The sequence below is a fragment of the Triticum aestivum genome, chromosome 5A (genome assembly GCF_018294505.1).
Source record: "Triticum aestivum cultivar Chinese Spring chromosome 5A, IWGSC CS RefSeq v2.1, whole genome shotgun sequence".
Classification (NCBI taxonomy): domain Eukaryota; kingdom Viridiplantae; phylum Streptophyta; class Magnoliopsida; order Poales; family Poaceae; genus Triticum; species Triticum aestivum.
Genome location: NC_057806.1, coordinates 434290279 through 434314167, shown reverse-complemented (window position 1 = coordinate 434314167; position 23889 = coordinate 434290279). Strand labels below are relative to the sequence as shown.

At 50.3% G+C, this 23889-nt stretch overlaps 1 protein-coding gene across 1 annotated transcript; it reads right to left on the bottom strand.

The window, feature by feature from the left end:
* Positions 1 to 21657: 21657 nt before the first annotated feature.
* Positions 21658 to 23598, bottom strand: LOC123103795 (AAA-ATPase At4g25835). The gene has a single exon (XM_044525476.1). It carries the CDS (start codon positions 23473 to 23475, stop codon positions 21928 to 21930), a length of 1548 nt encoding a protein of 515 aa, XP_044381411.1. The 5' UTR covers positions 23476 to 23598; the 3' UTR covers positions 21658 to 21927.
* Between the last annotated feature and the right edge of the window lie 291 nt (positions 23599 to 23889).

Here is a 23889-nt window from a genome sequence, read left to right as displayed (position 1 = left end):
GCTTGCCTTTCCTTATCATGCTAGCCAATTCTTTGCACCAAGTAGAGATACTACTTGTGCTTCCAAATATCCCTAAACCCAGTTTTGCCATGAGAGTCCACCATACCTACCTATTAATTGAGTAAGATCCTCCAAGTAAGTTGTCATCGGTGCAAGCAATAAAAATTGCTCTCTAAATATGTATGACTTATTAGTGTGGGAGAAAATAAGCTTTATACGATCGTGTGATATGGAAGAAATAAAAGCGACGGACTGCATAATAAAGGTCCATATCACAAGTGGCAATATAAAGTGACGTTCTTTCGCATTAAGATTTTTTGCATCCAACCATAAAAGCGCATGAAAACCTCTGCTTCCCTCTGCGAATGGCCTATCTTTTACTTTTATCTCCTACCTTGCATAAGAGTCATGGTGACCTTCACCCTTCCTTTTTACATTTTATCTTTTGGCAAGCACAACATGTTGGAAAGATCCTGGTATATATGGCTAATTGGATGTGAGTTTTCATGAACTATTATTGTTTGACATTACCCTTGAGGTAAAACATTGGGAGGCAAAACTATAAGCCCCTATCTTTCTCTGTGTCCGATTAAAACTCCATTCCCATAAGTATTGCGTGAGTGTTAGCAATTGTGAAAGACTATATGATAGTTGAGTATGTGGACTTGCTGAAAAGCTCTTATATTGACTCTTTCCTATGTTATGATAAATTGCAATTGCTCCAATGACTGAGATTATAGTTTGTTAGTTTTCAATGAAGTTTATGATTCATACTTGAAATTGTGATTGAATTGTTACTTTAGCATAAGAGATCGTATGACAAGAATTATATAAGTTGTTGTTCTAAGAATGATCATGATGCCCTCATGTCCGTATTTTATTTTTATTGACACCTCTATCTCTAAACATGTGGACATATTTTTCGATTTCGGCTTTCCCTTGAGGACAAGCGAGGTCTAAGCTTGGGGGAGTTGATACGTACATTTTGCATCATGCTTTTATATCGATATTTATTGCATTATGGGCTATTATTACACATTATGTCACAATACATATGCCTATTCTCTCTTATTTTACAAGGTTTACATACAGAGGGAGAATGCCGGTAGCTGGGATTATGGGCTGGAAAAGGAGGAAATACTGGAGACCTATTCTGCACAGCTCCAAAAGTCTTGAAACTTCACAGAAGTCATTTTCAGAATATATAAAAAATACTGAGCGCAAGAAGTTCACCAGGGGGCCACACCCTACCCACGAGGGTGGGGGCGCGCCCCCTACCTCGTGGGCCCCCTGGTGGCCCTCCGATGCCCATCTTCTGCTATATGGAGTCTTTCGATGAAAAAAAATCAGAAGCCATCTTTCCGAACGAGCTCCGCCGCAACGAGGCAGAACCTTGGCAGAACCAATCTAGGGCTCTGGCGGAGCTGTTCTGCCGGGAATCTTCCCTCTGGGAGGGGGAAATCATCACCATCGTCATCACCAATGATCCTCTCATCGGGAGGGGGTCAATCTCCATCAACATCTTCACCAGCACCATCTCCTCTTAAACCCTAGTTCATCTATTGTATCCAATTCTTGTCTCCAAGTCCGGGATTGGTACTTGTGGGTTGCTAGTAGTGTTAATTACTCCTTGTAGTTGATGCTAGTTGGTTTATTTGGTGGAAGATCATATGTTTAGATCCTATATACATATTAATACCCCTCTGATTATGAACATGAATATGCTTTGTGAGTAGTTACGTTTGTTCCTGAGGACATGGGAGAAGTCTTGCTATTAGTAGTCATGTGAATTTGGTATTCGTTCGATATTTTGATGAGATGTATGTTGTCTCTCCTCTAGTGTTGTTATGTGAACGTCGACTAGATGACACTTCACCATTATTTGGGCCTAGAGGAAGGCATTGGGAAGTAATAAGTAGATGATGGGTTGCTAGAGTGACAGAAGCTTAAACCCTAGTTTATGCGTTGCTTCGTAAGAGGCTGATTTGAATCCATATGTTTCATGCTATGGTTAGGTTTACCTTAATACTTTTGTTGTAGTTGCGGATGCTTGCAATAGAGGTTAATCATAAGTGGGATGCTTGTACAAATAAGGGCAGTACCCAAGCACCGGTCCACCCACATATCAAATTATCAAAGTACCGAACGCGAATCATATGAACGTGATGATAACTAGCTTGACGATATTCCCATATGTCCTCGGGAGCACTTTTTTCTATATAAGAGTTTGTCCAGGCTTGTCCTTTGCTACAAAAAGGATTGGGCCACCTTGCTGCACTTTATTTACTTTTGTTACTTGTTACTCATTACAAATTATCTTATCACAAAACTACATGTTCCCTATAATTTTAGTGCTTGCAGAGAATACCTTGCTGAAAACCGTTTATCATTTCCTTCTGCTCCTTGTTGGGTTCGACACTCTTACTTATTGAAAGGACTACGATAGATCCCCTATACTTGTGGGTCATCAACCACCTAGCAAAGTAGCGACAAGCAACCAAACAGACGACAGAGAGCACAAAAGTAGCACCCCACCTAGGCGACAGATACAAAAGCCCAACAGGGATGGTCATGGCACGCAGGATAGTCTGTGTACTAGCTGGAATGGAGTTGATTTGTTCATCTGTGAGAACCACCCTTGTAGATTCTCGTCTACAAAACCAGAGTTTATATTTTAGAAAATGGACGAAAAAACTCAGATAAAACTCGACAAAGAACAAAGTATGAGACAAAGGAAAAAACAATTGAAAACAACCCAAAACCAGTTGAAGGACCCCACTTATATAAACCGAGGACCAAAAGGGTGTGTGTTGTGTACCAATACAACTCTATTTGGCCTTGAGTGCCAATTAGCATTTTCTAATCACGTGTGCATTCCGCAAAAGGGAAATAAATTTCTATTTAGAGCAGCTCCCATGGCTGAGATGACCATGCGGCACCTCCTCACGTTTCTGACGCCACATTGGCCCACCAACCCAGGGCTTCCCTGACCCATATATCCCTCTTAACACAACTCAGCCCAGACCGGCGTTAGATTTTATTTTCCTTTTGCTTCAGGGCCAGCCATTGCTCCTATTTTTCTATCCAGCTTGCGGCTGTGACGCCCCCAATTCGACCGTACACTAATCATACACGCAAATGTGTACGATCAAGATCAGGGACTCACGGGAAGATATCACAACACAACTCTACAAATAAAATAAGTCATACAAGCATCATAATACAAGCCAGGGGCCTCGAGGGCTCGAATACAAGTGCTCGATCATAGACGAGTCAGCGGAAGCAACAATATCTGAGTACAGACATAAGTTAAACAAGTTGCCATAAGATGGCTAGCACAAACTGGGATACAGATCGAAAGAGGCGCAGGCCTCCTGCCTGGGATCCTCCTAACTACTCCTGGTCGTCGTCAGTGGGCTGCACGTAATAGAGGCACCTCCGGTGTAGTAGGGGTCGTCGTCGACGGTGGCGTCTGGCTCCTGGACTCCAGCATCTGGTTGCGACAACCAGAAAGAAAGGAAAGGGGGAAAAGGGGGGAGAAAGCAACCGTGAGTACTCATCCAAAGTACTCGCAAGCAAGGAGCTACACTACATATGCATGGGTATATGTGTAAGGAGGCCATATCAGTGGACTGAACTGCAGAATGCCAGAATAAGAGGGGGATAGCTAATCCTGTCGAAGACTACGCTTCTGGCAGCCTCCGTCTTGCAGCATGTAGGAAGAGAGTAGATTGAAGTCCTCCAAGTAGCATCTCGAGTAGCAACTCCATGTAGCATCGCATAGCATAATCCTACCCGGCGATCCCCTCCTCATATCCCTGAGGGAGAGCGACCACCGGTTGTATCTGGCACTAGGAAGGGTGGGTTTTATTAAGTATCCGGTTCTAGTTGTCATAAGGTCAAGGTACAACTCCAAGTCGTCCTGTTACCGAAGATCACGGCTATTCGAATAGATTAACTTCCCTGCAGGGGTGCACCACATAACCCAACACGCTCGATCCCATTTGGCCGGACACACTTTCCTGGGTCATGCCCGGCCGCGGAAGATCAACACGTCGCAGCCCCACCTAGGCAAAACAGAGAGGCCAGCACGCCGGTCTAAACCTAAGCGCACAAGGGTCTGGGCCCATCGCCCATAGCACACCTGCACGTTGCGTACGCGGCCGAAAGCGGAACTAGCCCCCTTAATACAAGAGCAGGCTTACGTTCCAATCCGGCGCGCGCCGCTCCGTCGCTGACGTCTGAAGTGCTTCGGCTGATACCACGACGTCGGGATACCCATAACTACTCCCACGTAGATGGTTAGTGCGTATAGGCTCGTAGCCGACTCAGATCAAATACCAAGATCTCGTTAAGCGTGTTAAGTATCCGCGAACGCCGAACAGGGCCAGGCCCACCTGTCTCCTAGGTGGTCTCAACCTGCCCTGTCGCTCCGCCACAAAGTAACAGTCGAGGGCCGTCGGGAACCCAGGCCCACCTCTACCGGGATGGAGCCACCTGTCCTTTCAGCCCCCTTGTCAGAATCACTTGCGGGTACTCAATGAGCTGACCCGACTTTAGTCACCATCTGTATAGTATGTATATATGTATAGTATATACCCGTGATCACCTCCCAAGTGATCATGGCCCGATAGTATAGCAAGGCAGACTGACAAGAATGTAGGGCCAATGATGATAAACTAGCATCCTATACTAAGCATTTAGGATTGCAGGTAAGGTATCAACAGATGTAGCGACAATGTCAGGCTATGCATCAGAATAGGATTAACGAAAGCAGTAACATGCTACACTACTCTAATGCAAGCAGTATAGAGGAGAATAGGCGATATCTGGTGATCAAGGGGGGGGGGCTTGCCTGGTTGCTCTGGCAAGAGAGAGGGGTCGTCAACTCCGTAGTCGAACTGGGGCGTCAGCCTCGTCACGGGGTCTACCGAAGAGAAGAGGGGGGAGAAACAGTAAATACATAGTAAGCAAGTGCATAACAGGATAACAGGCAGAGCTAGACGTGTTCTACGCGGTAGGAGGTGATACCGGTGAAGGGGGAAAGCATCCGGGAAGTATTCCCGGGGTTCCGTGTTTTCGGGCAGAGGAGCCGGAGGGGGGGAAAGTTGCGAGTTCGATAGGTTAGGGGGGTGTGGCGGACAAACGGGTTGCGTATCCGGAATCGTCTCGTCGTTCTGAGCAACTTTCATGTTGAAAATATTTTAATCCGAGTTACGGATTAAAAGATATGATTTTTAAAAGATTTTAACAATTTTGGAATTTAATTATTTATTTAATTAATTCGAAAAAATGTATTTATGACGTCAGCATGACGTCATGCTGACATCAGCAGTCAACAGGGGTTGGCTGGGTCAAACTGACGCGTGGGTCCAATGGGACCCACCTGTCATACTCTGTTAGGTTAATTAGGATTTAGTTAAACTAATTACTGTTTAATTAAACTAATTAGTTAATTAGGTTAATCTAATTATGATTAATTAACTTAATTAATTCCTTAATTAATTAATTAATTTAATTATTATTTATTTATTTAATATATATATTTTTTAATTCTTCTTTTTTTTCCTTTTTTTTCCTTTTTTTTTAAAACCGTTCTGGGCGTGGGCCCCCCTGTCATAGGCCCCAGGGGCCAATCGGGCAAACGGGCGTGCGGGCGCACAAGTGTGGTGCCCGGGCCCGAGTCCAACCACGGGCGCGACCGCGGAGTGGCCGGCCGGCCGGTGCTGCGCCCTGCAGCGGCGAGCTGAGGCGGTGGCCGGACGTGGGAGGACGGCGCATGTGCGCGCCGAACGGCGGGGAGAGCGGCCGCGGGGGTGGGCGCGGCCTGGCGCCGGCGCGGGCGCCGGAGGTGGAGCAAGGGCGACTCGGGGGGGGGCGACGGCAGAGGGGCGGGTGCTGGGGCGCGTAGGGAGGCGGTGCGCCATCGGCGATGGTCGAGCGCGGCCCGCAGGAGGCCGCGGCGGGCGCGGCACGTGTGTGTGCGGGTGGCGACCGGAGCATGACCGGCGCAGGGAAGGGGGCAGTAGGTGCGGGCGACCGAGCGCGTGTGCGGCGGAGCGGGGCAGAGTAGGAGGAGCAGCGCTCACAGTGGGGTTGTAGGGGTTCGGGGGCAGCGTGCTCGTGGAGGAAGGCGAGGACGCGACATGGAGCGGCTCCGGCGAGCGGCGTCCGTCGGCGAGGTCAGGGCGTCCGGTGTGGCGACGGGGATGGGGCGGCTCTCGGCGACGGCGGGGAAGAACCGGGCGGCGTCGGGGTTCGGCGACGAGGGCGGAGGCGCCATGGTGCGCGACGGCAGCGGGGGGGTGTCGAGCGGCGTCGGGGCGCCTGATCCCCCGATTCAGATCGGAAGGGAGCGAGGGGGGCGAGCGGGGTGGGGCGAGTGGGGGTCTCGTCCCCGATCCAGACTGAGCGGAGAGGAGGAGGGGATCGGGGCGAGGGGATCGGGGGGAGGGGGAGTGGGGACGAGTGGGGAGGGTTTCGGTCGCCCCAGGGGGCTATAGGCACCGGCTGGGCCGGCCTGGTTGGCCCAGAGGCCAGCTGGGCTGTGGCCCAGTGGGGGGGGGTTCTTTCCCTTTTTTTCTGTTTCCTTTTCTTCTTCTTTTTTTATTCTATTTTTTTCAGTTTTCTTTTATTTTTGTTTTATAAAATATAAAAGTTGTATCTTAAATAGTAACACTAATTATACCTCTGCCACAAAAAGGTTTAACCCCCAAATAATATAGTTTAGTATTTTATAAAATACCAACACATTTATTTATTTGTTTTACCGACAGTTTTAATTAATTGAATGCATTTAGACATTTTATAAAAATGTGGTTCCTCCACCAACATTACTTATGAATTATTTGTTACATTTAGAACATTTTAGTTTTGACTTTTGAAAACTTTAACTGTTTGACTTTATTTTGAATTTGAATTTGAATCGGTTTCGAACCAATGTGAGTTTAGCAACAGTAATCGTGGTGACGTGGCATCATTAGCAAAGGTTTACTGTAGCTTGATTATCCGGGCGTCACAATTCTCCTCCACTACAAGAAATCTCGTCCCGAGATTTAAGAGGGGAGTAAGGGGGGAAGTTCTTGTTACGATATTCTAACGAGTCATCTCGGTCTTGCTTGCTCTTATCGAAATGGTCGATCCATCACGTTGATGTTTTCATTCCTCCGCTTCAGGTCATCATGGTGAAGTCGTCCTTTTCTTAGGGAACTCCAACGTAATTACGAATAGGTAAGGGGCAGCTTGACTACGATAGAATGCTTATGAGGGAAACAATCTGGGGATAACCCATGAATGAACATAAGATTATCTCTCGAGTTGAACATATAAAATACATCAAGAGTTAGGTACGGAGGTACCATGAGATGTTTCAAATGGATAGGCAATCGTTCGATGACTGAAACAACACGCGAAAGGGGTCCAGAGCAACGAGATTGAGTATTGCGTTTATTACCAGAATAGATCACTAGGACGGTGGTCCGTGAACTACATACAAGGCCACGCACGAGGAATAACTTTAGGAACAGGGGGTTACAGGAGAGTCAGGTTTCGATCCTGTGGAACTACGGGTTATGGGCCCACCATGTGGTTGAAAGTAGGAAGGGGGCCGGCATTTTGCACGGTCATGATAGTAAGGTGTGTCAAAGGGTAGCCTGTCAGATATGTCGGCAACAACATCGATACCAAGGGCGAGGGACGAAGAGAACCATTTTCCTGCTCGTCGAACGAGGCGGACCAATAGGAAAGGTTCTCGTCCATCGGTGGTTACCGGAATGTCATCATCAATGGTAACAAGGTCTTACTGACAGAGTTGTACATCGAGGTGTTTGCACAAGCAGTGGATTATTACTGCTTATATCATATAGATCATAGAAAAGGTTTAAACAAACAAATGGAAGGAAATATGATCATCAGATTAAACAGAACAATGGAAAGGAAAATATGTTTAAACACATATTTCGAGGGTATATCCTTCCCAAGGACAAGCAGAGCAAGATATCCATGACAGGATATAAAGTAGAAAACCATTTAGGTAAGGGGGGAGGAATCTCATGATATTACTCATACAACGGTGTTAGGATAATTGATAATTAAAATATAGCATCGTGCTTCAAACGTGCCTGTTGAAAATCGGAGTACCATTGACATGCTTCGAGATAGCAGTGACATGGTCTTCAGGTGAAGATCAGACTTTGGAAACACGAAGGATCCATCAAGAATAACTTGTAGAATAAGTCTTACAATTTCCTCATGGATGAATGGATAACCTTGCTGAAAAGGAATCTATAATGATAGGTCCTCCAGCCGGGGGGGGGGTGCTAGGCATGACATCATGTTACCGGGTCATCAAAGGATCAACGTCATAACTCTTGGAAAGTTGTCCCAACCATCATATCTGACCGAGATTCAGATCTGATTGGTGTCAGGATACCTGAGACTCAGGATGTCCGAGAAGAAAAGGCGCAACACAAATCGTTGAAATGGCATTGCAAGCTTCTCGGGAAATGAACTATGGGAGCGGGTTTCTGAAGCAATAGTTCACCATTAAACCAGGGAGGGGACAAGGAGGTGTCTGGTGAACTCAACGGCAATTCATCGAGAATTCCAAATGGATGGATTTCCACGATAATGTGAACAAGAGGATGACATTTGTTAGATCAAATGATATAATGGGACATGCTCGAGGAAAACATACATAATTAAACATTGGTTGAAAGGTGCGTCCGAAATATGGGTTGGGTTGCACGACCGACGTCGGAAATGGTGATTCAATAATCAATAGTCTAAGAATGAATGGCCAACCATTAACTTCAAAGCAAGAGGGTTCCTAGAAGGGCAGAATCCAAACAGCACCGCCCACTTGTTGGTACCCCGGTTGGAATCAACACGAGGACCCAAGAAAGAATGGTGATGGTGAGAAGTATCACCATACCAAGAATTCTTAAGAGGTGGTGTAATTCCCACGACATTCTTGACATAAAAGGTGGTAATATCCAAGGTAAAGAAGAACAATGCTGGGTAGCAAGGAACTCAAGGTACAACACAAAACAAGAACAAGTCTGTGTTGGAGGAAAGGTAGTAGAGTGGTCGATGATAACACTAATCATCGAGGGCAAGGATGGTATTTCTCATCATGAACTCAATTGAATTCCTGGAAGAGCTCATAAGGTTGATGATGATCACGACACATTTGTCGAGAGGTTTCATGCAGATGTAATCAACCAGCGACGACATCAAGTCAGAGGAATGATGAAGCAAGAGGTTATTGGAACCACAGTTACGACACAAACTCGAACTCAAGCTGGTTGTTTAAGGTGAAAGGGTATGACGAGGAAAATCGACGTAAGCTTAGCTATCGTCGCAAATTGGTGCTCCGAGAATAAGGATCAGGTAGCACAGTTTGAAATCATCAAGATAATGATATAGCCAAACAGGCTAGGAATGGCGTGATCGGGTACAAACTCGTACTTATAGAAGCTTACTGGAGAGTTGTTGAACCGTAGTGTGGACTCGGTTCAGTTATCGGTGTCTTTGAGTGTCTAATAACTCAGAGCCCGTGGAAAAATTGGAATCAGTGGGAAGGTAGCACTTGATGAAGAACTCATAAGAAGTTATGCAGTTCCATGATAATCTCGAGATTCCAGGGGGGGGTAATACTCAACGATAGATCAAAGTAGAGGTTGGAATAGGGTATTGCTTTGTAGAAGACAAGTGCTTAAACTTGTCCGAGAAAAGGTATTTACAGGAGAACATGGTCAGAACCACGATTGCAAAAAGGCCAGATCTCAGATATAAGATGAACTTATACCAAGGGAATAATTGATTTTAAAAGAAACTTCGATGAGAAGATGTACATCGTGTCCAAGGGCATGAACGCAAAGTTCAAGGTCGACTCCCACTTCTCCAATGCACAACCTTTCATTCACTTCTCGCGCTCAATGAAGTTGTAGTTTTGAAATTTTATCTAGCAAAATACCAGAAGAGTACGACTCGTGAAAACTTTCGAGTTCACACCTATTAAGGAAGGCATAGGTTCAACCCATTGGGGCATCTTAGAATCATATACCAAATCTTCAGAAGTAATTAACTCAAGCTCAAAGGCAGAGCATGGTTGAGAAAGCAAAGGATACAATTTACCAAAGGCATTATGTATCAGAGGAAAGGCTCACAAGGTTATTGAATATGAAGGGCGTTGTCAGATAAAATCCAACAAAGGATCTGGTGGTCCACAAGGGATCTGACGTGAGCATCGGTACTCAACCAGAGGAAGAAGAATGCACGGGCATCATATTATAGAACATCGAAATGATTCGATGCTTAGATAATAAAGGAATTTCGATCTCCAAAACAAAGGATCAGAAGCAATGCTCTGAGTAGGGATGGATAAGTTGAATAGCCTTAGGGTACAATCAATGACAATTGGATTGGTCGAGAACCAATTCCAGTTAAAAGAATGGCAGCTTAGCCGGAGAAGTAATTTATAAGGATCAATGATGATTGCGTGCATTCGCAAACATATTGAGTCAACAGACTCAAAATGATAATGACAAGGAATGTCATTAAGACTACGAGACTTATGGGATTAACCATAATGCGAGCAAGCAAGAATTTCAAGAGCCAAAGGCTCCAGAGGATTTTTGGAAGATCGAATAGTATTTTGAAGACTTTTGTGAAACACATGAACAACTGGGGGTGAGCGGATACTCGACAAGTGCGAGGATTTATTTGAAGGGGTATTCGTGTGGCAAAGAACTGCTAGGCAGTAGGCACAACGTATTCTCGGAACAATAGAGAAAACTTCAGAGTAACTTGTAATAACAAGATCAATGGGGGAGGATCGTATGAATGGCAAGTGTAAGTAGTTATCCATAAGGGTTTATCGGTGGTCGAGAATTGCAAAAGCAACGGGCACAAGGTCTCGAGAGAAAATCGGAGAGTATCTTCGAAATCTTCTGGTGCAGCAGGCGATCATCGGTAACAAGTGGCTCTCCGGGAGAAAGTACTTGCGAGAACCTAAAGTTAGTTTTGTTTTTAGCGAAATCATTTAACCCGAATAGAAGAGAGCTCAGAGTCCCAGAGTGAAGGTCGAGGAGTAAAAGACCCTAGTACCATCCAATGGCGACGTGGGCCCGTAAGGCACATAGCCAAGTTAGTAAAAGTTTTGTAAAGTCTAGACTCGACTTCGGCCAAGGAGTTGGAAAGGGGGATTCCTACAGGCAGTCGGCTCTGATACCAACTTGTGACGCCCCCGATTCGACCGTACACTTATCATACACGCAAATGTGTACGATCAAGATCAGGGACTCACGGGAAGATATCACAACACAACTCTACAAATAAAATAAGTCATACAAGCATCATAATACAAGCCAGGGGCCTCGAGGGCTCGAATACAAGTGCTCGATCATAGACGAGTCAGCGGAAGCAACAATATCTGAGTACAGACATAAGTTAAACAAGTTGCCATAAGATGGCTAGCACAAACTGGGATACAGATCGAAAGAGGCGCAGGCCTCCTGCCTGGGATCCTCCTAACTACTCCTGGTCGTCGTCAGTGGGCAGCACGTAGTAGAGGCACCTCCGGTGTAGTAGGGGTCGTCGTCGACGGTGGCGTCTGGCTCCTGGACTCCAGCATCTGGTTGCGACAACCAGAAAGAAAGGAAAAGGGGAAAAAGGGGGGAGAAAGCAACCGTGAGTACTCATCCAAAGTACTCGCAAGCAAGGAGCTACACTACATATGCATGGGTATATGTGTAAGGAGGCCATATCAGTGGACTGAACTGCAGAATGCCAGAATAAGAGGGGGATAGCTAATCCTGTCGAAGACTACGCTTCTGGCAGCCTCCGTCTTGCAGCATGTAGGAAGAGAGTAGATTGAAGTCCTCCAAGTAGCATCTCCAAGTAGCAACTCCATGCAGCATCGCATAGCATAATCCTACCCGGCGATCCCCTCCTCATATCCCTGAGGGAGAGCGACCACCGGTTGTATCTGGCACTAGGAAGGGTGGGTTTTATTAAGTATCCGGTTCTAGTTGTCATAAGGTCAAGGTACAACTCCAAGTCGTCCTGTTACCGAAGATCACGGCTATTCGAATAGATTAACTTCCCTGCAGGGGTGCACCACATAACCCAACACGCTCGATCCCATTTGGCCGGACACACTTTCCTGGGTCATGCCCGGCCGCGGAAGATCAACACGTCGCAGCCCCACCTAGGCAAAATAGAGAGGCCAGCACGCCGGTCTAAACGTAAGCGCACAGGGGTCTGGGCCCATCGCCCATAGCACACCTGCACGTTGCGTACGCGGCCGAAAGCAGAACTAGCCCCTTAATACAAGAGCAGGCTTACGTTCCAATCCGGCGCGCGCCGCTCCGTCGCTGACGTCTGAAGTGCTTCGGCTGATACCACGACGTCGGGATACCCATAACTACTCCCACGTAGATGGTTAGTGCGTATAGGCTCGTAGCCGACTCAGATCAAATACCAAGATCTCGTTAAGCGTGTTAAGTATCCGCGAACGCCGAACAGGGCCAGGCCCACCTGTCTCCTAGGTGGTCTCAACCTGCCCTGTCGCTCCGCCACAAAGTAACAGTCGAGGGCCGTCGGGAACCCAGGCCCACCTCTACCGGGATGGAGCCACCTGTCCTTTCAGCCCCCTCGTCAGAATCACTTGCGGGTACTCAATGAGCTGACCCGACTTTAGTCACCATCTGTATAGTATGTATATATGTATAGTATATACCCGTGATCACCTCCCAAGTGATCACGGCCCGATAGTATAGCAAGGCAGACTGACAAGAATGTAGGGCCAATGATGATAAACTAGCATCCTATACTAAGCATTTAGGATTGCAGGTAAGGTATCAACAGATGTAGCGACAATGTCAGGCTATGCATCAGAATAGGATTAACGAAAGCAGTAACATGCTACACTACTCTAATGCAAGCAGTATAGAGGAGAATAGGCGATATCTGGTGATCAAGGGGGGGGCTTGCCTGGTTGCTCTGGCAAGAGAGAGGGGTCGTCAACTCCGTAGTCGAACTGGGGCGTCAGCCTCGTCACGGGGTCTACCGAAGAGAAGAGGGGGGAGAAACAGTAAATACATAGTAAGCAAGTGCATAACAGGATAACAGGCAGAGCTAGACGTGTTCTACGCGGTAGGAGGTGATACCGGTGAAGGGGGAAAGCATCCGGGAAGTATTCCCGGGGTTCCGTGTTTTCGGGCAGAGGAGCCGGAGGGGGGGAAAGTTGCGAGTTCGATAGGTTAGGGGGGTGTGGCAGACGAACGGGTTGCGTATCCGGAATCGTCTCGTCGTTCTGAGCAACTTTCATGTTGAAAATATTTTAATCCGAGTTACGGATTAAAAGATATGATTTTTAAAAGATTTTAACAATTTTGGAATTTAATTATTTATTTAATTAATTCGAAAAAATGTATTTATGACGTCAGCATGACGTCATGCTGACATCAGCAGTCAACAGGGGTTGACTGGGTCAAACTGACGCGTGGGTCCAATGGGACCCACCTGTCATACTCTGTTAGGTTAATTAGGATTTAGTTAAACTAATTACTGTTTAATTAAACTAATTAGTTAATTAGGTTAATCTAATTATGATTAATTAACTTAATTAATTCCTTAATTAATTAATTAATTTAATTATTATTTATTTATTTAATATATTTTTTTAATTCTTCTTTTTTTTCTTTTTTTTTCTTTTTTTTTAAAAACCGTTCTGGGCGTGGGGCCCCCTGTCATAGGCCCCAGGGGCCAATCGGGCAAACGGGCGTGCGGGCGCACAAGTGTGGTGCCCGGGCCCGAGTCCAACCACGGGCGCGACCGCGGAGTGGCCGGCCGGCCGGTGCTGCGCCCTGCAGCGGCGAGCTGAGGCGGTGGCCGGACGTGGGAGGACGGCGCATGTGCGCGCCGAACGGCGGGGAGAGCGGCCGCGGGGGTGGGCGCGGCCTGGCGCCGGCGCGGGCGCCGGAGGTGGAGCAAGGGCGACTCGGGGGGGGGGGGGGACGGCAGAGGGGCGGGTGCTGGGGCGCGTAGGGAGGCGGTGCGCCATCGGCGATGGTCGAGCGCGGCCCGTAGGAGGCCGCGGCGGGCGCGGCACGTGTGTGTGCGGGTGGCGACCGGAGCATGACCGGCGCAGGGAAGGGGGCAGTAGGTGCGGGCGACCGAGCGCGTGTGCGGCGGAGCGGGGCAGAGGAGGAGGAGCAGCGCTCACAGTGGGGTTGTAGGGGTTCGGGGGCAGCGTGCTCGTGGAGGAAGGCGAGGACGCGACGTGGAGCGGCTCCGGCGAGCGGCGTCCGTCGGCGAGGTCAGGGCGTCCGGTGTGGCGACGGGGATGGGGCGGCTCTCGGCGACGGCGGGGAAGAACCGGGCGGCGTCGGGGTTCGGCGACGAGGGCAGAGGCGCCATGGTGCGCGACGGCAGCGGGGGGGTGTCGAGCGGCGTCGGGGCGCCTGATCCCCCGATTCAGATCGGAAGGGAGCGAGGTGGGGCGAGCGGGGTGGGGCGAGTGGGGGTCTCGTCCCCGATCCAGACTGAGCGGAGAGGAGGAGGGGATCGGGGCGAGGGGATCGGGGGGAGGGGAAGTGGGGACGAGTGGGGAGGGAACCGCTAGGGTTTCGGTCGCCCCAGGGGGCTATAGGCACCGGCTGGGCCGGCCTGGTTGGCCCAGAGGCCAGCTGGGCTGTGGCCCAGTGGGGGGGGGGGTTCTTTCCCTTTTTTTTCTGTTTCCTTTTCTTCTTTTTTTTATTCTATTTCTTTTCAGTTTTCTTTTATTTTTGTTTTATAAAATATAAAAGTTGTATCTTAAATAGTAACACTAATTATACCTCTGCCACAAAAAGGTTTAACCCCCAAATAATATAGTTTAGTATTTTATAAAATACCAACACATTTATTTATTTGTTTTAGCGACAGTTTTAATTAATTGAATGCATTTAGACATTTTATAAAAATGTGGTTCCTCCACCAACATTACTTATGAATTATTTGTTACATTTAGAACATTTTAGTTTTGACTTTTGAAAACTTTAACTGTTTGACTTTATTTTGAATTTGAATTTGAATCGGTTTCGAACCAATGTGAGTTTAGCAACAGTAATCGTGGTGACGTGGCATCATTAGCAAAGGTTTACTGTAGCTTGATTATCCGGGCGTCACAACGGCTTATTAATTAGGGTTTATCCAGGACACATCTAGATGTGCCTTAGTCATTCTAAGTGACACAAGTAAGCACAGAAAGGAAAAGGAAAAGGAAAAGGAAAAAGAAAATATCCACATGAATTTTTGTGTGAGATCAATGATATAGGACTTAGATGTGCAATAGTTATGGCACATCTAGATGTGCTTTAGCAAAACTGTATTATTTTTCTTGTAGAAGATGGCTTGGAGCTATATTCCTTCGAGATCAAATGGATCCCGATCCAGTTTAGCTCATATCAAAAACCGAGAAAACTCAACTTAAATAAAAACTATAGTTAATTCATACTCAACTTCTGAGTCATTTCAAAATATCTTTTGCACCATACATGATATATCTATTAATTAACACCACCATACCCAGGAATTGGGGGGACATAACCATAATTTGTGCCAAAAGACACTTAAGGAACAAGTTCATTAAAAGACCCACCAAACACACGCCATGGCTCACGTCGTCGTGACCCACTAATCACGGTCGGGGGTTGACTCTTGCATCCAGAAACAACCATGCTCGTCCATCTTTATCCCTCATCTAGCAGCAGCCACAACGTGGCCATCCAGCCATCATGCACGTCCTCCTTGTCAAGCAGCCACTGACACAGTTGTGTCGATGAACTGACCCCTACCATCTCAATCTCCCCTCGAAACCCGCTTCAGGCCTTGTTCGGTTCAAGAGTGTATAATCCTCTAGAGGATTGGGTGATCCCCCACCCTGCACCAAATCCCCTCAGGGAACAAATACATGTCACCAAGCAATCCATATCGATTTTTTATGCATTCGGTTTATCCCTTGCTGCAGATAGAGAGAGAAGGGGGAGTAGACAAGGGATAATCACAAAGAGAGACAGAGAGAACAAACCTGAAGGTCTTTTGGCCGGCTGCCTCCTCTTCTCCGGCGTGAGGCGGCGGGGGAGATTGGTCGAAGTCAACTAGGGTTTCGGCCCGGCTCCATGGCTGTCTGGGTCGCCGCCGAGCTTTGTGTCATTTCCTTTGAATGTTGTGCGGGAGAAGAAGGGGAAGGAGGAAGCGCGTCGTCGCTATATGCTTCGGCAGCGTCTTCGGCGCCGGCGCCGGCGTCGCTGAATGGAGAGAGAGAGAGAGAATGTCGGGGCGAGAGAGCGAGAGCTCGCGTAATAATTCGCGAGAGGTTTGCTTCCACGTGATGGGCCGCGTGGGTCATTTCCCTGTGATTTCCACGCGGTTTGCGAGGGATTTGGCCCAGACCGGGTCCAACCGAAGACACATATAATGACAGGTCGGGATCCAACCCCGGCTGGGGCTAAACCCACCCGGATTGGCCGGGTTTTGGCCCAATACCGGCGGGGACGGGATTAAACGAACAGGGCCTCATGGATCTCATCGTCGCAACCCACAAATGACAGTTGGGGGTGGACTTACACATCCAGCAACAACCATGTCCACCCCCCATCTTATAACTCTTCCAGCAACAACCACGCCCTGGTCATCCGACCGCCGCGTTCGTCCTCCTTGTCAAGCATCCACTACCACTGTTTGTGTCGATGAAATGGCCCCGACCATCCCAATCTTCGCTGGAAACCCGCTTGAATCCTAGACCCCCGAAACACCATAGAACCGGTGGAAGGGAGGGCACAATTCATACCTTAGATGTAGGAAATACGCCACCACTCGTCAGACCTGCCATGGATACCGTTGTCGATAACGATCCACAAATCACATCCGGGGGTGGGCTTGCAGATACGCAACACCGGTCTTCTGCAACTGCCGAAGATGAGACGGGGCATTGTGATGGCGACGAAGAGGGCATGAAGCCATTATGGCGACGGAGGCACATGGCACAAGTGAAAGAGAGAAAAGGGAAAGAATGAAGAGCGGCGACCCAAAAAGTGTTGGAGTTGTGTCGAATATAGTGTACAAGGTAGGTTACAGTTGGACTTGTAGTTGTATTGTGTTTAGATAGGATATGGAGTCGTGTCCAGGTAGGACACTTGTATTCTAGGCCTCTCATATATAGCGGGGGTAGACACACGATGTAACGTATGCCAACATAATAGCACAGGCGCGCAAGGTGGAGCCGGCGGCGTGTGCCGGCGCCCGGGTGGCCGGTGTGCGGTATTGTGACGGTATCACGGGGAGGAGCGCCCGTAGTCAAGCCCCGAAGATGTAGCCATATCGGTGAATCTCGTTAACAAATCTTGGTGTCGTGTTTGTGTGATTGCTTGGTCCTCGGATGATCAACGGAGTGTCTCGGATTTATTCTAACAAGTGATATCATGAGCTAGGTTATGAGGTGGGTTTGGTTGATCTAGAGGAGACGAATATACCGTCGAAGGATCAAGCGTCGGCGATGCAATCGGAAAATACGGCGCGACAACGCAATCGCGTGGAGCAGCGTCGAATTGGATTCCGAGTCGGCGAGATCGAACGTGACCTGCGGGCTGCAGCAGTAGCGTGTGCGGCAACACTGTTTGGCAAGAAGGTACGGTCCAGCACGGCGGCTGGAGGCGGGCTAGCGGAACCCAACGCGGGCGCTCGTACATGTTGTGGCTGGAGGCAGCGGCAGGTTTGGCGGTTCTCTGGGTGCAATCTGAAACAGCAAGTCACGGGATTTGTTTTGAGAAAAAAAAGAGGAGACCAAGTCTCCACGTATGACACTGAAGATAGGCATGCAGATCAATTGGCCAAAGAAATCCATCAAGGGATATGTGCATCCATCGGAATTGGCAAGTGCTTGGACAAGGCAATTAGCTGGCATCTGGGTTGAGTGCCATGGAGCTACACAAGTGAAGACCAGAATAAATTTTGGTTGGAATTTGCTAGATGTACACGGACTGCAGGGCGTTGCGTCTGGTAGCAGCTTGGTTATTTTTTCATGGGTCGGCTATACAAAGAATCATGGTGCCAACGGGTATCAGGTTTGAGGTGGAGAAGTTCGATGAGACTAAAAACCTTGGGTTATGGCAGACAATGGTGAAGATTTGTTGGCGCAATAGGGATGCTTGAAGGCGTTGTGGAAAGTCATGTCAGTTAAGATGAAATTATCAAGCGGTGGATGAAAATTCGCGGAAGATGATTTGGGAGTCTCGAGCGTGTCGTACAGTCGAACGAGTTCGGCTAGGTCGGACTAGGCAGTCTGACGGATCGACGTGAGTCGGTTGGTACAGAAGACGGTGGTGGAATCGGCGCTGACGACGTAGGAGCGTGATGTTGATGGTGACCGACTTCTGGGCGTGGAAACATGTGGCGCGGGCCCGAGGGCTTGTGTGACTTTGACAAGACTATGATGCGGGATTGATTCAAGGTGGTGTATACACGGAGCTTGAAGTCGATTAGGCGCATGGGTGGACTGATCATCTACCATGGAGTCATGTTGAAGGTGGAGCTGGAGTCTGGAGGACTTCACTCGGTGCTGATTGAGGGGCTACGGCGTAAGTGCACAGGGAGTCGAAGCCTATTCAGCGGGAAAAGCGAGGGACACGTAATTCGGCCCGGAGCCCAGTGGTCTGATGAAAGCGTAAAACTCGTCATCGGTCAGCGATGACCGATGGTACTCTGCAGTGGGGGTTGAGTGGTGTGGGTTCGTGACCCTTGAGACTCGACCGGAACAGCGGAGGCTCGACGCGGTAATAGTGGCGAGGCGTGCGGTGCGCACGGGACATGGAGACGGACCAGGGCTCTGGTGGTCATACATGTGGTGAGACAACTGCGAATTTGATTCGGGATGACTACAAGCAACTGTGAAATTCTTTCAAATTTCAGACAGACCGTCAAGAAAGGAGCGGTGATGTTGAGTTCAGGTAACTCTTATGTGTGACACCCAATATATGAGTTGTTCACTTTCACGTAGGTCAGTGATCAGTGTGTGATGGCGTTGAACTGATACTCTGGAAGTTGGGAGCGCAAACTAGAGTAACGTGGGACTTAATTTTGCTCGAGTGTTGACTGTGGTCAAGAAAAGGAGGGACTTTGCAGGTGGAGTCATATGGATTCTTTGGAGTAGCAGCGATACTCATGGGATAAGCTCAAGTCCAATGTACATGAAAGTTTGACGCATGGACAAATTCAGGGTGGTGGAGCATATTCGCCAAGGTGGAGTTTGTTGGAGTTGTGTCGAATATAGTGTACAAGGTAGGTTACAGTTGGACTTGTAGTTGTATTGTGTTTAGATAGGATATGGAGTCGTGTCCAGGTAGGACACTTGTATCCTAGACCTCTCATATATAGCGAGAGTAGACACACGATGTAACATATGCCAACATAATAGCACATGCGCGCAAGGTGGAGCCGGCGGCATGTGCCGGCGCCCGGGTGGCCGGTGTACGGTATTGTGACGGTGTCACGGGGAGGAGCACCCGTAGTCAAGCACCGAAAATGTAGCCATATCGGTGAGCTTCGTTAACAAATCTCGGTGTCGTGCAGTGTGATTGCTTGGTCCTCGCATGATCGATGGAGTGCTCGGATTTGTTCTAACAAAAAGAATCTTCTCAAATGAATCTGCCTTATGTGTGTGTTGACCCGGTCAAAATAATCAGCGCCCTCCCATATGACGCGCCGAAACAACGGGCCAGCCCAGAGGCGACGGTCAAGGATCATCGAGAAGGCCGCGAGGGGGACGAGACGAGGCCGGCCGCAGACATCGTCGTCGCGTTACACCACACCGGATGCGATGCACACTCGCGTCGGACAGCGATCCGCCGAGCCGGCCGCGCTCTCCATAGAACCGAATCCCTAACCTGCATCTTTGAACCGAGCAATGTTAGCGGCCCATCTCCAAAGGCCGGAGCAACGTGGCCCCGAAATTCCGATGCAGCCATGGCACGAAAGCAACGGTCGCCATCAGGCTCCGCCGGCACGGCGCCCGCCCGGGGCTTGGCTGCTTATGCCATCACATCACACGATTGACACCGACTGATGTGACTGTTCCGTAGTAAAAAAATACTACGGCGGTCGGGCAGTAAAACCGCGGCGGGAGAAGCTTATGTGCATTGACCGTGTGGTGCCGGGCCGCGCCAAGTTACCTGGACCTGGGGAGCGACGAGCACCGGAGTTACCAGTAGTACCACCTGCAGCGTTGACGGGATTCATGCCGACGATAAGGAGGAGGAGGAGGAGGACGCGATGTCTCCTTGCATTGACCGAGACGGCTCGAGTCGACCCTGCATGCTAGTAATATCGATCGGCACGCAACGTCCAGACGCGAGGCGTCAATCAGTCAATCAATCCACCGTGCGCCAGCGACGTCTGATTTCTCAGCCAGCTCTGCGCGCCAGGAGGCTGAGGTTGATCCTGATGTGGCCTCGCCTGCCGAAACCCTGGCGCTCCCAGGGCGCGCGCCGGGCCAAAGCTCGCGCACCGGGCCGTGTCCAGTTGGCGCCGTCCTCGGGGCAGGAAGAAGGGCACCGCCATGGCCAGCAAGCGACAAGCGCGGGCATGTGCGCGCGATCTCATGCCGCCAGAGCGGCGCATGTGCGCGCGATCTCGTGGCCGTGGCCGCGGCCGCCGCATGAGACACGATCACGGTCTCGCACACGCCCGCCCGTAATCAGAAACGGCTAAGGACCAGGAAAGTACAGCGAGGCAGCGGGGGAAAGCCGAAAGCGGCACCCTTTCTGCTGCCCAGGGAGCACAAGAGCGCCAAAATCCACATGCTCACCACCCGGCCTAAGCTAATCCGCTCTCGGCCGCGGAAAGGGAATAAGATATCGGGGCATCATGGATCCCTGATGATGATCATCATCATGATATATCCTTTGATTTTGCAGGCAGCGCTCCAAACAGGCACATGGGAATCGAGTGAGAGAAGGAAAAACAACAGAGAATGTCCAGCGAGAGGGGGGGAAATAGCGGAGAATGTCACGCTAGGAACATGCATAGATTCCCATTCGAAGACCCGGGTCGCGTTGCCTGCTCATTGCAATCAAATTGCCGTTTCTGCATTGATTTGTATTGGAGTAGTAGTACAAGAAAAGATCAACGCTTATTAAGTGCACGACGGCAGATAATAAAAATAAATAAATAAAACAGAAGAAAATACAGTCGTTTTCTAGTCCGTCCTCTGTGTAGAAAATTGAAGGCCAGGGGTAGGGGGCGGCTCATACAGTGCCTGCAGGGTGCAGACCCATGATCCAACTCCACGGGCGAGGCATTATTTTTCTCCGAAAGCGTCGCGCTGGAGCCCGCGACGGTTGCCTTGGATACGTGCGCCACAGGGGATCCAAAGAACATAAACCAATGCGCCACAGACGAACGTGCACATATCCAAGCTTGGTAAGAGGCCATAAACTAATCCGAGGCCCTACACAAAGCGCAGAAACCCCTGCCGGCCTAGGGAAAACGTGATGTGCCTTCGAGTACTGTTGAATCTGCACCAACTGAACACGACCTTCTCATGCACAAGCAACAGGGAGGCGCATGCCAAACAAGCAGAGCATGGGTTGCACATGCCACGCAAAGGCACCAGTGTGAGTCTTCAAACATCTCTTTCTTCTTACCATAGTAGAGGATAGAGAAAAGAAAACCAACTCAAGAGAATACATCTAGGAGTGCCACTACTTGCTACTGCAAACATCGAATAACGGAAGAGGAAAGGCTATTTTTCTCTTGCATCGCATTGCGTTCTCCAGTGAAAAGGGGGGAGAATATCTGAATATGGCGTGACCAAACAGGGAAATTTTGAACCGTTCGCTTTCCCTCTTCCTGTCCCCCTCAGCGCGGCGCTTGGCTTGCTCAGTCTCACAGCTGTTTCTTGGCATCCGTCTCCTCGTCCTGTCCGTCGTCGCAGCTGTCCTTGCCGGCCGGCCCTTTCCCTTCCTTGGGGCTCTCCAGGGCCCTCTTCTCCTCCTCCTCTTCGTCGTTGTCCTTCGCCGCCGCCGCTGCCGCCGACTTGCCGCCGTCGAGACACCGCTTCTCGGCGCGCGCTTTCAGGGCCTCCAGCAGCTCCTCCATCGCCCTCTCCTTCCCGTTCCTCCGGTTCTTGATCAGCACCTCGCTCACGTCCGCCGGCGTGATCTCCGCCGCCTCGATCCATTCCTCCAGCCCCCGCATCACCTCGGCGCCGTCGTCCGCGCCGGATTCGAGACAGAGGTAGTTCTTGAGGAGGATCTTGAGCGCCGGGAACGTGCAGTAGCTCATGAAGACGTGCATGTCCATCCGGCCGGACCGGAGCAGTGCCGGGTCCAGCTTCTCGATGTGGTTCGTGGTGAAGACGAAGATGCGCTCCGACCCGCAGCATGACCACAGCCCGTCGGTGAAGTTGAGCAGGCCGGAGAGCGTGATCGACCGCCCCGACGCCGCCCCCGCTTCCTGGTCGATCGCGCCGTCCAGGGTTGGCCGCGGCTTCGGCGCCGGGGGCAGGGCCGCCCGGTTGGTGAGGTCGACGGAGCAGTCGATGTCCTCGATCACGATGATGGACTTGGACGTGGTCTTCATCAGCAGCTTCCGCAGCTCGGCGTTGCTGCTCACCTCGGTGAGCTCGAGGTCGTACACGTCGTACCCGAGGAAGTTGGCCATGGCCGCGATCATGCTGGACTTGCCGGTCCCCGGCGGGCCGTACAGGAGGTACCCGCGCTTCCAGGCGCGGCCCGTGCGCTCGTAGAACGAGCTGCCGGCGGCGAAGTCGCGGAGGTCGGCCATGATGGACGCCTTGCGGTCGGGGTCCATGGCGAGGGTGTCGAACGTGCTGGGGTGCTTGAAGGGGACAGGGTCCCAGGGGAGGCCGCGCGAGTCCATGGCCCCGCCGCGCGCGTTGGTGTAGAGCAGCCGGTCCTGGCTCCGGCGGCGGATCTCCTGCGCCGTGGCGAGGATGTGGTCGAGGTAGGCCGGCAGCAGCTTCTCCCGGTCGCCGCGGCGGATCCGGAGCGTGAACCGGCGCTTCTCCTCGGGGAGCGGGCGCCAGGAGAAGCCGGGGGACTGGCGCGGCGCCACCACGTGCTCCCACGTGACGGCCGCGCCGCGGAAGGCGTCGACGACGCGGTCGCTGGCGGCGAGCCCGAAGGTGAAGGAGGTGGCGTTGTGCGGGCGCGTGAGGCTGAGCCGGGCCCCCGATGCCGGCGCGGCCGTGCTGCTGAGGTAGAGCTGCACGGCGTCGTAGATCTCGTTGTTGCTCATCCCGTCCGTCTCCGTGACGTCGAAGTAGCAGTAGGGCGAGAAGGCGCGGGTGAGGCGCCCGAGCAGCCGCGCCAGCGCCGCCCGCAGCTCCGCCGGGAACACGGCGTGCAGCACCCCTTGCAGGAACGCCAGCGCGCCCATGAGGGACGCCAGCATCGTCCAGTACTCCTTCATCGTCGGTCGCCCCGCCTCTCTCCCACCCGGCCTGGACTTGGAGGAAGAAGAAACGCACGCGAGGGGGGATGGGAACCGACTGAAACGGCGAGGTTGGGCTTGGACAAGTTTTCCTTCGAAGGGTCGGGGGGCGAGGGTTTTATAGGAGGAGAGGCTGAGATGAGCTGGGGACGAAGGATTATTTTAGGGGGAAATGAAAGATGAAGCCTTGTGTGAGTAGGCCATGGCCTCAGAGCAAGGTCGCCATCGATGGAGATGTGGTACAATAAATTATTGGAAGTATAGGCAGGCAATGCAGCGAAGAAGGGTGCGCATGCATGCACATACCATGAGAGATCTTCACTGTGGACCGAGAGGGGGATATGGACCTGCATATGGATCCTGTTGGGTTTGGTAGAGGGTTGAAAACAAGGA

Excerpts from the sequence above, each read along its gene's own strand:
- LOC123103795 (XM_044525476.1), bottom strand. The coding sequence starts at position 23,475 with ATGAAGGAGTACTGGACGATGCTGGCGTCCCTCATGGGCGCGCTGGCG.